This window comes from Acomys minous (genome assembly GCF_964271855.1).
Source record: "Acomys minous genome assembly, chromosome: 6".
NCBI lineage: Eukaryota > Metazoa > Chordata > Mammalia > Rodentia > Muridae > Acomys > Acomys minous.
The window spans coordinates 39,857,925-39,872,657 of NC_140487.1; the positions used below are offsets into that span (position 1 = coordinate 39,857,925).

Here is a 14,733-nt window from a genome sequence, read left to right on the forward strand (position 1 = left end):
CTAGCCTAAGACAGCTAGACAATGGCTAAAACAAAGAAAAGAAAAAAAAACAAATAAAAAAATCAGCAGAAACTATACTGTCCATATCTCCCTGTATTCTAAAAATGTGTCCCTCATCACTAGCAGTTAAGCAGTCTGCTGTAGCTATTTGGTTTGAAGCTGAACACATCTTAGATATACTTGTATGCCGTGCCTCATGGACCACTTTGTCCTGATACAGGAGTCATTGCCATGAACATAGAGGTAGGGTGGGTCCTAAGAAGACAGTGAAGTACCTTGTTCACAAAAGTCACATCTTTGAATGACTTCCGTACACCACTTCCAAGAATAACCACTTTGCAGTGACAACACCACTGCGGTCGGAGCGATGCACTTTCTGCTATACCATGGCTAGAATCTTTATATCCAGAGAGACCTACAGGCAATGGACTTTTGTTAGCAATTAAAACTGGTCAAAGATACAGGTAGCACATAATATATAATTAAACTATACCAACCAAATACAACTTGGATTATTGGCTTACTTTGTATTATGCTTTAATAAAAATATTCTAGGCTATGGTGACAGGACATCTAATATTTGACAATGAGGTATAAATAAAGGAAAACACCCACTCCCAAATAGCTGAAAAAGGAGGCTAGCATGAAAGAATCAAAGAAAAGCAAAGCACTGAGATCCTCAAATATGGACAGTGCATCAAGAGAAAGCACATCCACTTGACAGGTGTGGTGATCCTGCAAGATCTATGAGAGATAAAGAGCAATGATTGAAAACGACTTCCATGATTTACAGCAGAGAGAAGTAAGCCAAGGTACACTGTGAAGACAGCTTGAGGGGTCAGAAGAAGAGGGGCATGTCTTGGGGTAGAAAGTTGGTGTCAGGGCAGAAAATGGCAGGAGAAACAAGAAAGAAGCAGCTAGCAACTAAGACTGTGAAGAGTTCAAAACTTTAACAAAGAGTTCAAAGATGAGGAAGGAAAAGCAGCCAGATTATAGTAAGTTTAGGGCAGACAAAATATTATAAGGAATTGGGGGATGAGGAGTTGGCGAGGAGAAGGGCTGGCACATGAGATGCCAGTGCACCAGAAGGGAAGCAATTTCATGGCAGGTGTAAGGAAGAAGTGCTGGGTCTGAGAAATGGGAAGAAAGATACCCTGTGGAGGATGTGCAAAGGCAAAGTGAGGTAGTGAGAGCAACAGCAGCCAAGCAGAACAGAAAAACAACACACTATGTCCCCTCATCTGCACCACATGGAGCAGGCAGATGTGGCAGGGGGATCAAGGATACAAAGAACAGAATTGGCTAATGGGTCAGTAAGCAGAATCTTCCAGAAGCTTGAACAGAGGGCTATAGTCAGTCCTGTTGCCAGCATGATGCCATAGACCAGAGCACAGAAATTCACATCACACCACAGAAAACAACAGCCAGAGAAGGTTAACTTAATCAAAGACTACACACCAACACACTGCCTATGACTAGTTAAAAATTAAATCAATTTTTCAAAAAAAGCAGGCTTAACTTTTTAACCGAGAATGGATTTGGGGGTTAACAAAAAGCTCTCTAGCTCACCATTGCTTGTTGGAGGAAATGGTACATTAGGCTGCTTCAGCCGGTAAGAGCTTGCTAATCTGGGAGGATTTGAAGATCCTGGTGCAGGCCCACGAAGAAGCAAATGCTGCCGATACTCCAAACCTGGGTTAACTCTGTGGTTACTGACCAAACCCATGGATGGAACATCTGGAGCATTACTAACCTCATAGCTGTTAGGAATTCGGACGTGAAGAAGGTCAGAAAACGCAGCCACAACACTGCTAATGTTCTAAAACAAAAAGTAACAGTGTGTCACTCACCTGTAAGGGAAGTTGAGTCACTGAGGAGACATACCTACTGAGGGTAATGCTATATTCATGATACATGTGGCACAAAAGAACCCAACTACTTTTATTTAAATTTAAATACATTTATTTTCATGAATGAATATACAAAGCCTTCATCAACAGAGACCCTCAGGGTTCCAACAGGCCCTGGGATCTATACATAGTAAGCTACTTTAGCAACCTTGGTATCTGATAGGCCTAAAGGACACGACCACAGGAAGTGAGGAGGCCCTCACCACTGTACTTATGGGAAACTCACTTCTGTCTAGCTCTGGCAAAAAGTCCTCGACAGTGCAACTAAGGATCCATTCTGCTGACAACCAAAACATTACACATTACACTGTAAGTTTGGTCTCCAACAAATCCTCAATAGTCATTAATGCTGCCAATGGAAAGCATCTACTGCTTTTGCAGACTCTACTACTGGTGATGATTTTTCCAATGGTGAGTCTTTACGACCTGGAAAGGCATCTTCCTAGTGTTCTCTGACAAAAGCACACAAGCTCTTAGGTCCTGTTTTCTGCCTTGGCTTAGGTTCAAATAAACCACATACTTAAAAGTACCTAAGAGCAGCCTGCAAGTCTGCAGCGGCTCTCTGCCCATCCCGTTTTTTCTGTTTCACTGTTAAGTCACTGACAGAGCTTTAACAATGAAATGTCACGTTTTTTTACCTCAGCAGCTGTAGGATGCAGGGTGATTGCTACAGATATAAGACCCGATCTGGGACCATTTGGGGATGAACCAAAAGGTGAAGTAAAAAATAAAGTGCCTGGCTCAGTTTTGATGTCATTTCTTCTTGATTCTGAACCTAAATGGGGAGAAGAGAGTACTCATAGCGTTCACAGTCAAAATGTCTATACACTGTGACTTGATAGACTCAGGGAAACTTACTTTTCCCAGAAATGCTGGGCAGAATGGGGATGATGGGGGATGGCACCGGCTCTGGAGGTTCCTCCTTCACCAAAGACAAATCTGGGTACCTGTTCACCTCCACACCAACCACACTCTCAGGAGAAGATGAGGGGACAAAACTGTCTGGAGTGTCACGGTCACCATAGTGGTCCTGTAACCTGAAAGAGGAGCACACACATCACAAACTGCCATTCCACTGGGATTCCTCAGCAAACCCCCAAGTACCGAGGAAGGACACTCTCAGCAATCGTGACAACTTAGCACAACTGGACAGTTACACTCTGCTAAGAAAATACAGCAAATAGGTTTAGTTACAAAACGATGAGAATGGTTTATTCGTTTGACAAAGCAAGGGTTAGGTCCTGCTAAAGGGAGATGCTGAGACTACAGCATAGTGTGGTCTGACACTATCAGGGGGTAGGTCAGTGAGACTAAGAGGCACCTCCTAAAACGACAGATACATCTACCCTGTTGCTGCCACATACAGTGCAAGATGAGAGAAAGCACAGTCTTTGTGCTGCTGTTGGCACTTAATTTTCTTAATTGATAAGACATAGTTGGGGGAAAAAAGAGAAGGGAACAGACTCATTTGTTCAGTCAAAGCTCTGGTTTACCAGCGAGATGCTGAGGCCTCAAGCTAAGGGTGTGGAACACTGCCATCACTTTGTATCGCTCATGTCTCCTACTCACACAGATGCAGACCTGGAGAAGGCTGCTAAGCAGTCATGTAAAGTCCAGGAGCCATACAGACATCACTTGCCAAATGCCTAGAGAGAGTCTTTTCACCAGCTGCAAAGAGCTTCACTCTACTGACTCAGCAGGAATTCTTAGCTGTGATGTAAGAAAAAGGAGGCCTACATTTCAAACTCCAAGTGACACTCCCATGTAGCTACAGAAACATCTACCCTATTGCTGCCATGTACAGTGACACATTTTCTGATGGCTTAGATAAATGGACACATCAGAACACAGGTATTCACTGGATTTTCCACCAAGAGATACAATTCTAAAGAAGTTCATACAGACTCTTAACAATTCTAGTGTAAAATTATCTACTAAGGGAGGCTGATTCTCCCACTAAGATTCTTGGAGGGGCAAAAGAACTAGTAGAAATTGGTGATGAGCGTCTTGTAACTCACAGTATTGTTTTCCATGATACAACTTGGTATCTATGATGGTTGGTTTCTCATCTTAGATGTCTGCAAGTTCTACAAATCCAACAAGTCACATAACGAGCTTAGAAAAGGAAAACTCTGAATGTCTTTGATTATTGGGTGTATACTGCTTAAATTATGTAATCGTTTTCCTTTTGGGGGGGGGTTTCGAGACAGGGTTTCTCTCTGTAGCCTTGGCTGTCCTAGACTCACTTTGTAGACCAGGCTGGCCTCAAACTCACAGCAATCCGCCTGCCTCTGCCTCCCGAGTGCTGGGATTAAAGACGTGTGCCACCATGCCTGGCTAAGACTTTTAAAATGAACAAACTAGCTGCATGTCAATAGTGACATTGCCTTGAACAGTTTATAGTCAAGAGTACTTTATACCTCAAATGCTGTTATATACTACTCCTAAGCACATTATGCTAAAGCACATTTTTCAGAAGTAGCTTCAGACACTGGAGAAATGGTTCAGTGGTTAAGAGCACTGATTGCTCTTCCAGAGGACAGAGGAAATTCCCAGAATGCACAGGGCAGCTTACAACTTGGACCACCAGTTCCAGGAATCTAATGCCTCTTGGATAGGCCTCTGTGGACAGCAGGTATGCATGTGGTACTCAAACATACATGCAGGCTACACATACATACGTGCGTGCACACACACATCTAACATCTGGCTTCTACCTTAACTCTTCATGATTATTATGAGGTGGTGTTGGAAGTGAGGCAGGAACATCCACTGTCTTTGGGCCTTGAGTGATAGCTCGAGCCAGCAAATCATCCTGAGGTCTAAAAGGCAGCTGAAATGGCTTCGGTCCTAAACTTCTGGCAACTGCAAAAGCAAATACATAGAATCAAAGTACATAGGACCAAGTTGATACACAGGTGGAACTGTTCAGTTCTGTGGACATTTCACTATAGACAGCTTTCAAAGGAAGACTCCTCAGGGGTATAAGATTTGGATGCTATTATCATACCTTCATGGCTCACCAACACGCCAGCTTTCCCAGAAAGTTCTTCAGTCGTTGCAAAACCATTTGCCATCTTCTGGCAAGCCATAGGAGGTGGTGTAGGAGGAAGAGAGGCAGGGGGTGTTGGAGGATTACTTAAATTATTCTGCTGCAGGAGACCAAAAAATTTTAAAATTATATGCTACTGAGCAAATATGCATTGACCCTGCTAAAACCTAATTCTGTGAATTTTTAGCACAAGGAAGCAAGGCTACAAAGAAACATGATCCAGAGGCATCTCCATTTCCAAATGCACAAGAATACAAATACACACACGTGCGCACGCGCGCACACACACACACACACACATACATACACACACACACACACACACACACACACGGCCATGAGGTCATCAGAATGGGGTTTTGTTATCCATTTGCCTACTTGCTCAGCTTGAGCACTCAGCTTTGAAATGAAGAACTCAGTTTTTGTTACTCTTAATTTTATGTAACTTCTCAGGTTACATGATTACAACAATCAATAAAAAGCAGCTTTAAACTGAATAATTAGCAAAAAGCAGTTAAATGTTCCTTTACTCAATTTTCATTAAAAATGTGTTCTGCTATGAATATGCAGAATTCGTCGTCTTTAACCTATTACTTCAATTTAGGTCTCAGGAATAAGAACCTGGACTGTCCAAGATCTCTAAAATAAGCAAGAGAAAAAATACTAAATGTATTTATGTGTACCAAATATATTAACAAATACACTTAATTTTCAAATTATCTCCCTAAGCCTTACATTTGTCACCAAGTTGTCATTTATGGCTTGGTCCTCCCCAAGGAATGCTGTCGTTACCTGTGGTAACTACACTTAATAATGCAGTGCAAGGGGGGAGGGGGGGATTGTAAGAAGTGACACTGAAGAGCAGCCTGCACTATGGAATTCTGTCTGAAGGACAGGCCATAAGGACAACAAAGGGAGCATGAAGACAGTTACCGTGACAACAAAAGAAAAGCCACCAGAAAAACAGACACTCTCACATATTTCTCAAAATAATTATCTTGTATAGGTCAATTGCGAAGTGATCTCATGATGCTGTCATAAAAATATTTTAAAATATTACCTTGATTGGCTTTATGCCATTTTTGTAACCTAAGAATTAGTGCATAATTTCAATTAGCACCTAAATTATTTAATGAAATATATTAAAACTTTTAAGAATTCATTTTCCAAGGTAAAATCTAGCCATACATTTTATCCCCACTATGTACCGTCAATTCGATTCATTTTAAGAGTTAACAAAGGTTAAATGGAAAAACGTGTTTCCTTCACAATGGGAAGATATAATGGATATTTTCTACTATTTGTATTCTTATCTCTAGGAAGTTTCAAGCATATATATATGTATATATGTTAGGAACACTTAACCAGATACATTTTTAATCTTTTAGTTGAACCTAAGTTTCAGTGAAAACTTGGAGACTTCATGTAAACTAGATGCAAAACTACGCCACGCTCCCCAGTGGTGTGGAAGCTCTCCAACTTATGAAGCAAGGCAGCACCTGGCAAAGAAACATACCTTGTAGATCAACTGAGAATAGTAGTCTGAGACCCCTTCAAGGGCGGCACTGCCAAAAGTTCCTAGAAGTCGAGTCCCACTATTAAATTGGCCACTGCCATAAGGAAGAAAGTGCGCAAAGTTCACTCCAATGATCGGTTCCATTAGAGGGAGCAGAGAGAGCTGCTATTAAAAAACACATTTAAAAGTAATGTACATGATTAACAAACATGGAAGTGTTTCTGGGCTTCCTAAGACCTGAAGTCAAATAAAGACTGTGAAATAAGACTTAAAAATGTCAAGATTCAGAATCTCTGAAATATACATCAAATTAAGTTTTATTCCCATCTGTTTAAAGAGATGCCATCATGTGCCTCACTAGAAAAACCTGTTCCTTATCTTTTCTCAGTAAGAAACCAGGGCAAGAACTGAGGCCAGGCACCAGCACTGGGACTGGGGAGGCGGTGCCCTGGAGGTGTGCCCCCTCCCCGTTTTTGTAATAACCAGAAAGGTGTAACAAGCAATGAGAGTCCATGGCTGCATTTCTTTGGGTTCAGAGTCACAAGAAATGGGGATTACAATGTTTCCTGGTGTTGAGGCTGCTCCTTCTGAACATAGGTAAATCTTGGCCATCACCTACCTACCAGTCCATCTATTAGAATATAAATCTTAAGTACCAATAAGATAAAGTGTGGGTTTGCTAGCAAAGTTTATTAGGTTTCTTGTCCAGATGTCCTTTATCCCTGTAGCTCTCTATTTTATTTAAGAACTAATTGTAACAAGGCGAAAGCTTCCGTTTCCTAGGACTGAAAAGGCACTTGCTCTCTCCCCTCCTGGAAGTGGCAAAGGGCTGTTCTGACAGCTCACCTGTTTCAAGTGGGTGAAGGAGTCAGAGCTGGAGTACACAGCCTGCTTTTCCTCTTCATCCTTCTTCCTTTTCTTTGAGCGAGGTGCTGCTTTCTCCCCAGTCCTCTGAGTCCGTTTGTTTCGCTGTTTCTTGGTTTCACTTCCTCCATCTGTTTTTGGCAACTGGCTGTTGCCACCTCCAAAACCACCTTGCATTTGAGCCCCCAAAGTTTGCTAATGTAATTGGAAAGGTTAAGAAGTAAGTAACTACCCACATGTCTGATCTTAGTTCATGCTAGAGCATCTCCATCACGTGACTCATATTTCTAACATGGCATCGCATGTTAAAGCGGCATGTTACACAGTGAAGTTCTTTTCTGCATCCAGGTTTGTTAAAATATGAAAAGTAGCCAGCACCAGCATCTTAGGAAAGCGCTGAACTACTAGATACAAGAATGAAGTATGGCTCCTCACTACCTACGCTGAGACCAATGAGGCACCAAGCCAGATGACTGGCAGCTTCTGTGCTTGGCCTTGGTAATTTATTTCCCACCACAGGAACTAGGAACTGTTGTAATCTGAAATCTGAAGCTAATTCACAGGCTGCAGGAACATTTTAAAGTCAACGCATTAGAGCTGAGAGAACAGCTGCTAGAAAGCAATAAGATGTCATACTGGCCCCTCAAACTAGTGTCAGATCCCACATTTGAATCAAAAACAGAATAATTCTACTTATATAGTCAAAAGAAGAAAACACAGATGACAGCAAATTAATCCTTCCTTTGCTTTTAAAAAAAGATGTATTTGTTTAATATATGGATGTTTCACCTGTATGCATGCAGTGTATACACACCATATGCATGCCTGGTGCCTGTGAAAGTCAGAAGAGAACACTGATCTTCAGAAACTGGAGTTACAAATGGTTACAAGCTACCACGTGGGTGCCAGGAACCAAGGCCAGGTCCTCTGTGAGAACCCTAAGTCTTCTTAACCACTAAGTGATCTCTGTCTCTAGCCCTCTTTCTTTTCACCTTCATTTTCACAAAGAAGTGAGAGTAATACAGGTCTTGAGAAAGGTTTTACATCTAGGTGTAGGTACCAATATCAAACCTAGGAATATTTTTTATGCTTTCTTATTCTTAAAATTAATATCAATGATTTGTTAAAGACAATTATAATTGCAAAACTTAGTACAACCAATTCTGCATTTAGTTATGAATGTTTTGAAAACTAGAGTTTCTGATATGTTCTAAGTAACATCAAATGGGTGGGAAAAGTATAAAGGGAAACAAGGTAATGATTTTAGCCTATGAGCCATATAGTCTATCTGAACTCATGGCTTTTAGTATAGTACTACAAAAGCAGCCCTATGATTTTTATAAATAAGTTGGCCATGGTCCAATAAAACTTTTGAAATTCATGAACAAAGTTAAATTTCATATATTTTTAGTTTATCACAAACTACTATTTTTTAGACTTCTCTCAACTACTGATGAAAAAATAAAATAAAAACCACTCTCAGCTCATACAAAGAAGGAAGGAGGTTGAAACAGGTTTACGTTGCCTGTGCCTCAGCAGATCCCTGCTTCTCCAAGAGTAGTATCAGAGAAACACAGCTGCCCCCGGGACTGATGAGAAATGCAGAATCTCTGATCCAACTGACACCAAATGAAGCAGCAGTCTCTGTCGTAGCAGGGCTACATAGAAGGGCTAACAGCACTTCTCTAACACTGGCTCAGCAGGGGACTCTGCTGAGCGATGCATTCTGATGTAGGACGATGGTGGTACAACACATTTGGCATGCTTTAAAACCACCGCAGATCACATGGGTGCTTCTGTCCTCAAAGACTGCACTCTCTTAGCAAAGGCCTAGGAATTCGGTGATTGGCTTATTAAGTTTGCATAACTCAGCCACTTTAAATGCTTTATAGATATTACCTCTAATTTTCAAAATTACTCTACAAAGTAAATACAACTGTATTTTAAAGGACAAGTATAGAAGATCACAAAAGATTTTGAATTTTTGTTTGTTTATTTTGGTATTTTGAGTAAAAGTTTCACCTTGTGGCTCAGGATAGCCTCACACTTGCAGCAATCTTCCTGCCTGGGCTTCTTGAGTGCTGGGATTACAGGCAGGTACCACCATATACAGCTTTACAAGGGGTTTTGTTGTTGGGTTTTTGTTTTTGTTTTAATCACAAAGGCCAAGAACATACACCTTGTGCTCATTCTAAGTTTCTGCTCATTAGTTTCTGCTTTTTATACTTGACATATGCCTGCTTTCTTTCCTGTGCCATTAAACATTCCTGTATGGCACAAATTTTAGTATGAACATTCTGAAGGTATAGTCTATGGAGTCATGACACAGCAAGTGTGATGTGAACACACAGGCATCCACATACATCTGTGACTGGTCAGGAAGCTATTTACAAGGTTACAGAACTAAGTTTCACAAAAGAAAAGATATCAGAAAAACATAGGGAAAAAGGAGGAATAATAGTATGTGGGGCAGAGAGGGCACACTGGGCACAGGTCCTGGGAATGAAGGTGTTCAGTATTCCCAGAGGCAAAGTGCCCTGGAGACAGCAGCCAGGGCCTGGGCCTGGGCAGCTACTTAAATGACTAGAAATGCACAGCCACAAGCTGCCCTGCATGCATGCATGCATGAAATTCTCAAAGAATAAATTAAAAGAAAGAAGAGACCACAACTGCAAATTAAACAAAAGTGACAACTGCTGGGGCAACACTTGATCTCTACTGAATGACAGCAGACAACAGAGAACAAGTACAGCCAATACTTGTAAAAAGACACGTTTCGTTATTCTTAAAACTGGAAATTTGGACAAGAAAAAATATTACTGCACTTCAGTGAAAATGTAAAAATTATAAAATCCAAACTGAGAAGCACCCCAGAGAAGCTATGTGAATGCACTAATACCCACTGCTGCTTATGAAAGACAAGGAGCGAAGCGATAGCAGACCTGTGCCAAGGACAGGGACACTCCTGCTTGTGAAGCATCTTAGCGTGAAGGTCACTGAAATGGGGGAACTCTTTTCAAAGTGTGTATTTAAAATTGCCTATCATACAAATGAAAAGCAAATCCAATGTTAACGCTTAAAATGGGTAGAATATCGATACATAGAAAACTACAAAGATGGAAATAGTATGCACATCTTAAAATCGTATTATTTTTATGATACAATAAGTTTTCAATACGGGAGATCCCTGAGAACACTCAAGGAAAGTAAGACAAGTGCAGGAGCTGTCGTCTAAATTTTAAAGTGGCTAATGGAAATTATGCACTTATTTATAATAAAGATCCACGCACACTTTCTTAGTCCAACTTGGTTGTGATAACCAACCACATAAGATACATTACAATAATATTTTGCTTCATATAACAAGCAACTAAGTTACTCATATATTTTATAAATATAAGTACAAACACAGTTCCACAGAAATAAAAACAAAAAGTTTTAAAATTAGTAATTTGTTGATACTAATCTGCTATAATAGCTAAAAAACAAAGGAAAATTGTAGTTTTCACAAGTGGCACTTACCAATCCTTCTGCTGGGCTCTGCTTCTCACCCAGTTTACTATCCTTGGCAGAGCTGTCATCTGAAGAGAAAGTGCCCTCGGGTCTCTGGGTTAGAAGGGAAGAGGCCTTTTTATTTTTTAACAAGTGCTTCAGTAGCTCATTTCCTGCATCTCCTTTGGTAACATGGGCTGTGGCGGAATGTGAAGGGCACTGTACTGAGGAGACAGGACTGGTGTCTTCCATCTTACCACCAGTTCTCTCTTCCACATTGCTCTCCTCCTGACTTGGGCATGGCTCTGTCTCAGCCTTTTCCAGCTTGATCTCTTCAGTTTTGCTGGGTGCTTCCAAGGAAGGCTTGTCGGCCTCTGAATTAACATGTGTCTGTTTATTTGGAGTTCCTTTTATAAATTCACTGCTGAGAAGTTTGTTTTCTGACTTTACACAGGGCTGGCCTGCTGCCACATTGGGAGTGGGTGGGCGGACTGGCTCCACTGCCTCCGGCTGTCTTTGCTGAGGGAGCTCACTGGGTGTGCTCACTGCAGGAATGGAGGTAGTTTCTGAGAGGCCTGGGGTGAGCGGAGCAGTGCAGTCCGAGTGGGGAGTTGATGGTGCTTTGCTGGATTCTGCATCATCATCTTTTTTCTTTTTTCTTGTTCTTTTCTTTTTCCCCTTTTCTTCTGGGATTATGTCAGAATACAACTGAATCAGAGACTGGCTGGATCCTGAATAATTTTGTCCCTGCGTGACAGCAGGGTCTTGGCCACATGGAAGATTGCTATTAGCTACTGGAGGTGTTCCTGGTAAAACTGGCGTGAAAGGAGGCCTCAACGGGGACTGCTGAAAGCTGGACCCAGAAAGACTTCCATGTCCTTGCTTAACAGAATGAAAGTTTGGGCTCCCACCAGGAGCAGATGGTGAATCTGGAACAAAGGGGGCAGGTCCTACCTGCCTTCGCTCATTGGTTTGCATGAAAGTTTGGTTTGGGGGTGAATTAACAGACCCTTGTTGGATATTCTGCTGCTGTAGAACTGGCCCCATTTGCTGCTGGTGTTGTGGAGACTGCTGAAGGGGTCTGGGGGCTTGCAAAAAGTCGCAAGGTCTGTCTGGGCCATAGAATGGCATCTGGGACACAGGTGTCCTGCTGGCCAGCTCGGCACCCATCAGACTGTGCTGCTCCAATTCCATCCTCTGCTGCAGAGCCCTCTGCCTGTCCACTTCTTGCATCAGCTGGACTCTCTGTCTCTCCTGCTGTTCTCGTAAGCGTTCCTTCCGTTCTCGCTCTTGAAAACTTTCACTGAAAGGGTTGTTGTCATCAAATTCCACTCGAGGAGGTGGTCCATTCTGTGGATTTGCACTTGACACGGCCCCTGTGGCTGGTGAACAAGTTTTTATAGATAGTTGGGCAATTGGGGGCTGAATCCTAGGAGGATTTAGGGGGAGGTGAGCAGGAGCACTGTTCGGTTGCCATCCAGGTAAGCTGGGCATTCTAGCAGGGTTAGCATGGCCAGAGATGACTGCTGTGTGCTGCTGGTGCTGAAGCTGCTGTGGCACCAACGGGAAGCTGGGTTGGCTCATGGCGGGTGGAGCAGCACCTGGAACTAGAGACGGCTGGGGCTGGACCCCTGGCATGAGCATAGGAGGGGCCAGAGCACACTGCTGCTGCTGCTGCTGCTTGATCCGGTAATCTTCAATCAGTTCAGCGTGTTCTTTCTGTTGTTTACGAATCTGAAACAATAAAGGTAATCATTACTCATGCATACACAAGGTAGGTACCACAGGAAAATTGGCCTATGAACTGAATTAGATTCCTGGGACCACATGGCAAAGGAAGACAGCCAACTTCTAAAACTTGTGACGTGTGCTGTGGCACATTTGAGTGTGTGCACACAAACAAAAATGTTCTAATTTTTTTTAACTTGTGAAAGTTCCTTACATATTAAATATCAAAAAAAATTCAAAAAATAATTTTCTGAAATAAGCATTAAAGTCACATGCCATTTAAACTATAACACATCTAGCAGTAAAACAGAAAACAGCTCAGTATGATGGAACAGAAGTTACAATAATACACAAGATTGGATAACTGAAACCTGACCAAACTAAGATTCCTTTTTTTTTTTTTTTTTTTTTTTTGGTTTTTCAAGACAGGGTTTCTCTGTGTAGCCTTGGCTGTCCTGGACTTCCTTTGTAGACCATGCTTGCCTTGAACTCACAGCTATCCACCCGCCTCTGCCTCCCAAGTGCAGGGATTAAAGGTGTGCGCCACCACACCCAGCAAGATTCTATTTCTTAAATACAAGAATTATTAGAAAAATTATTAGCAAATATGCCATTCCCTCTCTTAGATTAAAAAGAGTGATAAAATCCTAAGCTTTGTTGGTGATATATTCAAATTATAATTTCTGAAATGGATTACTTTAATGTTTTTAAATAGATTCTTTTGTGATATTTTTGAGACAGGGTGTCTCTATTTACTTTCTTGAATCTCACAGGCAAGCTAGCATATATTTTGCAAATGTAAGTGCAATGCAAATGTAAAGTGTTTCGTCTCCTCTCCAGTAGCGTATAACTTTCGCCTTTTTGTTTTTTTCTTTTTAAACTTCTGCTAAAGTCTACTGCATGTATGTGTGGGTGCCTACATACCAGTGCGGTATGGAGGTCAGAGAACAACTTGCTTCCTTTCTTCTGCCTAGTGAGTTCTGGGGATTGAACTCAGGCCATAAGGCGTGACAACATGCACCTTTACCCACCGAGCCATATTGCCAGCCCATTGCTACCTCTTTTTTGTCTTTCTTACCAGTTTAGTTGTTAGAACTGAGGAATTACACTAGACTGATGACCAGAGGCAGTGAGATGTACAGAGTACATGGAACAATATATCCAGGGTCTGCCATGCCTTTCTTCTGACATTTGAAATAAGTGATTATTTGTGTGTGGGAATATGAACAGACGTGTACGTGGGGCCCAGAAGCCAACTTTCAGGGTTGATTCTCTGCTTCCACTGTGTGAGCTCCAGAAATCTAGCTCAGGCTGTCAGGCTTGGAAACAAGTGCCTTTACACAGTGAAGTGTTTTAACCATCTCTGACAGTCCTTACTACTTCCAAAAGCATCTCTACCAGTGGGGAGTATAACTCAGCGGTAGAGTGCTTATTCGGTGTGATAGTTAGTGTTAGCGTCACCTGGGAGATGAGCCTCTGGGTATGCCTGTGGGGCACTATCTTGAGCATATTAACAAATGTAGGAAGACCCAACTTAATTTGAGACAAGACCATTCCTGGGTAGGGGATGCAAAACTGTATAAAATGGAGAGTGAACTGAACACCAGTGTGCATACATTTGACTGTCTGCTTCTTGACTACGGTTACAGTGTAGCATCTACTTATCTACTTTGTGACTTCCCACGGTAATGGACTGTATACCTGGAAACTGTAAGCAAAAATAAACCCTTTCTTCCTTAAGTTACTCTTGTCTCAGCAGCAGGAAAAGAACTAAGACACCCAGGAAGTCAAAGACTCAGGTTCACTCCCCAGTGCACACATACACAGTCTATAAACTACTTTCTTATTGAAATTACAGTGTGTTAAGGGCACCTGTGTATTAAGAATGTGCCTGTCTAATTTTTCAAATAAAGTATGCTATTAGCTCATAAATTGAACTTCATTAACTGATTTGTAAAAAACTAGGCTTTCATCAAAATTATGCTGCTTTTACTCAGCAGGATACTTTTGAGATACGACTCATCAAAGGAAAAAAAAAAACCACTAAAAATACATTATGCAAGTATCTGCTTTACCATCAATAAATACACATCTAGAAAATGAATCTACAGAGAAAAGAAGCTTTCATTCTGTAATTGTCCTATAATCGCCGTGTTGTAGGTGCACTGTGT

The 14,733-nt window shown here is 41.6% G+C and overlaps 1 protein-coding gene across 11 annotated transcripts in view; it reads right to left on the reverse strand.

The window, feature by feature from the left end:
• Positions 1-14,733, reverse strand: part of KMT2C (lysine methyltransferase 2C) — a 216,604-nt gene that overhangs the window by 12,878 nt on the left and 188,993 nt on the right. For 9 of the 11 annotated variants that reach the window (XM_084787762.1, XM_084787759.1, XM_084787767.1 and 6 more), the window contains 9 exons: positions 10,865-12,568; positions 7,325-7,537; positions 6,479-6,643; positions 4,921-5,062; positions 4,628-4,775; positions 2,769-2,947; positions 2,549-2,685; positions 1,570-1,819; positions 276-415 (listed from right to left, as the gene is read on the reverse strand). In XM_084787762.1, the coding sequence (XP_084643888.1) occupies positions 276-415; positions 1,570-1,819; positions 2,549-2,685; positions 2,769-2,947; positions 4,628-4,775; positions 4,921-5,062; positions 6,479-6,643; positions 7,325-7,537; positions 10,865-12,568 (3,078 nt within the window). The remainder of the gene's footprint in view (positions 1-275; positions 416-1,569; positions 1,820-2,548; positions 2,686-2,768; positions 2,948-4,627; positions 4,776-4,920; positions 5,063-6,478; positions 6,644-7,324; positions 7,538-10,864; positions 12,569-14,733) is intronic. The other 2 variants (XM_084787764.1, XM_084787760.1) reach the window with 2 other exon arrangements.